Source organism: Haplochromis burtoni, unplaced genomic scaffold (genome assembly GCF_018398535.1).
Source record: "Haplochromis burtoni strain Fernald_Lab_line unplaced genomic scaffold, NCSU_Asbu1 Contig_874, whole genome shotgun sequence".
Lineage (NCBI taxonomy): Eukaryota > Metazoa > Chordata > Actinopteri > Cichliformes > Cichlidae > Haplochromis > Haplochromis burtoni.
Window position 1 is genome coordinate 58,208 of NW_024583235.1, and position 2,714 is coordinate 60,921.

Consider the following 2,714-nt stretch of genomic DNA (forward strand, 5'->3'; position numbering starts at 1 on the left):
AAGTGTACCTCTGGTGCAAATTACTGACCTCTGTCATCATTTTAGGTGGGGGAACTTGCACAATCGGTGGCTGACTAAATACTTTTTTGCCCCACTGTATGATCACAGGTCATCTGCAGTAAAGCCATGAGTACACGTGTCTTCAGCCAGGATCCACGGGGCGTGATGCTCCTGTGTGTGCTGAGTGGATAGTCACATGACTGTCATGGGTCTGAATAGTTTTGGTGTTTGATGCAGGACTACAGCTGATGACTGGCAGAGATCTCAGTGGAAGAAAGGAGCAACCTTAAGCTTACAAATTCTTATTCGTGCTTCCTCTGCTGTCACTGCTTCCCTTTGCAGGCAGGGGCTGGGATGAGGATAGCGTGGTCAGCTCACCAGACGGAGGCTCAGCCAGTGACTCAGGGGACCGCTACCGAGCCGACCGCTATCGCTGCAGTCCACAGGAGCCCAGCAAGATCGAGACGTTGATCCGAGCCACGCAGCAGATGATCAAGGAAGAAGAAAGTTGCCTGCAGTTACGCAAAGGCCCCACACCCGAGGCCTCACTGGGGCCAGCAAACGGACTGCCCAAGGGCCCTGGGTCGTGCTTTACGCCCGAGTACACTCAAGGGCCTCTGCCTTTACAGACCATGTTGTGTCGAGGTTTAAGTCAGGTGATCAGCCCCACGCCTAGCCCCGCCCCTCAGTCTAAGCTCAACAGTCCAGGTTCAGAGTGTCTCCATAAGCCCAAAGACTACCTCCAGACAGAACTGCCCCCCCTTTCTTTGCAGTTACATCCTTTTGGTCGTGCAGGGGCATGCTCAGGCTCCCCAACACCAGCTCCGGCCCTCTATCCCTCCCATACACACCCGCGGCCCTACCTGGACAAGCATCCAGCATATTCCCTGGCCGGCTACACTCTGGAGCACCTGTATGACCCAGAGAGCCTCCGGGGCTACTGCACCTCCAACAGCACCGGCTCCACCCCCTACGATCACTTCCGCATACCAGCAGAGCAGACCACTGGGCGTAAAGGCACATCTGTCATTATTACTAATGGAAGCTAACACTTTTCTGACACACAGTCTGTTTAGCTTCTCCACAGGAGAGACTCACCTGCATCTGTTTTTCACCGTACCAATGAATTCCCAGAGAAAGTTCATTTGGCTGCTTCTAAAATGTCCAATTTGAAACAGGAAGCTCTTTGTGCCCGTGGCTCTGCTGGGTCTGTCTGTTTGCTGAAGCTTGGACACTTTTCTCTGGTCCAATCAGAATTAGAAAGAACAGAGTTATGATTCAAACTGGGAGCAGTTGATGTGTTTTGTTAGGGTAGCGAGTTTGATTAAACCCACTCGAGTATCACACATATTTACACACGGCCTTATAATCGACTATGAATCGATTTGATGTCCTTTAAATGCAGCGCTTCACTCGGTTCACAAACAAACCGAGTGGGCCTGTGATCTGCGTCTGTTCCCATTTGAAGGCCTTTAAGTCAAAACTAGAACTCGATAGAAAACGGATGGATTTCCTTTTGGTTTAGCATCAGATCCTGTGTCAGTTTCACTCGTCCACATGGCGATGTGTTTCTATCAGAGACAGAACTGATGTTTTTTTTATACACACTGTTGGTGAAGACACATGGCAGGCTTAGGTTGGGTTGGACACGGAGCAAAGAAAGAAGAAACGAGCTTTATTGGTCACAATCACAAAGAGTACAACATGCAGTGAAACGTCAGAGCTGCAGCCGCGCTGTTCGGCATGGGGGGGCCTAGCCAGGACCCTTACTGGATACTGGGAGGGAATCAAACTCGTGACGTCGGCTCCAAAGGTGTGTGGTCTTACCGCTACACTGTCCAGCTGCCATGATGGTTGGTCCTGAAATGAGAGCGATCACCTGAAACAAACTAATATGCAAAGCCATTCTCTGTTTTCTCTCCCTTTGTGTTCACGGTCACGTTGACCTTTGGCGTCTAGTGAGAGCGATACACACTGAATACACCTTTGGAGATATTTGATTGGCTGACACAGGATCATATTTGAATAGCATCACAGTAAAATGAGCGAAGGAGGTTTTGTGCTGCTGTTTAGCAAACTCTAAGTTTGGTCTGAGCGCGTGCACAGAACATATGAAGTTTCATTTCCATGACGTTAATCATGAGTGAGTGCAGGGCGATTGGTGCTCGTGACCATATGCAAAACGTTGGTGTGCCCGGTCAGTTAGCTAAATTGCATCATTCATCATCCCTGAAGCAACTGTTGTTGCAATTATACATATTTGCACAACAAGACTGGAGTTTGGTTATTGCTGATGAACCTATATTTATACCAGTTTGATTTTTTTGTTTAGTCACAGCCTGAAATGTGCTTAATTTCTTAAAGTTATTTATAGTGTACTGTAAATGTGCTCCAACAGAAAAGGCCATCACATTTAAGCACATGGGCAAAAACAGTATTTATTATATAAATGTTTGTTTATGAGTTTGAAATATAGCTGCAATCAGATCCAGTCTAACTGCTTGTATATTCAGTGTGTTTTTGACTGAGCAAAAGATCAAATAAAAATCATTTTGCACACGTGGATTGTTTGTTCTTTGGATATGCTTCTGTAAACGTGGCGTGAAAGGATAGACGGACATTCACGAGCAGCAATGAAGAAATCAGTTTCCTTAAATTCATACAGTAGTTTCAAATTCAAATTCAAAATTCAAATTTTATTTGTCACGTACACA

At 46.8% G+C, this 2,714-nt stretch overlaps 1 protein-coding gene across 3 annotated transcripts in view; it reads left to right on the plus strand.

Moving 5' to 3' along the window:
- The window catches only part of sim1a (SIM bHLH transcription factor 1a), a 31,504-nt gene extending 30,455 nt beyond the window's left edge, over nt 1–1,049 (plus strand). For all 3 annotated transcript variants that reach the window (XM_042215931.1, XM_042215932.1, XM_005950935.3), the window contains one exon: nt 343–1,049. In XM_042215931.1, the coding sequence (XP_042071865.1) occupies nt 343–1,049 (707 nt within the window). The remainder of the gene's footprint in view (nt 1–342) is intronic.
- Nucleotides 1,050–2,714: the final 1,665 nt, after the last annotated feature.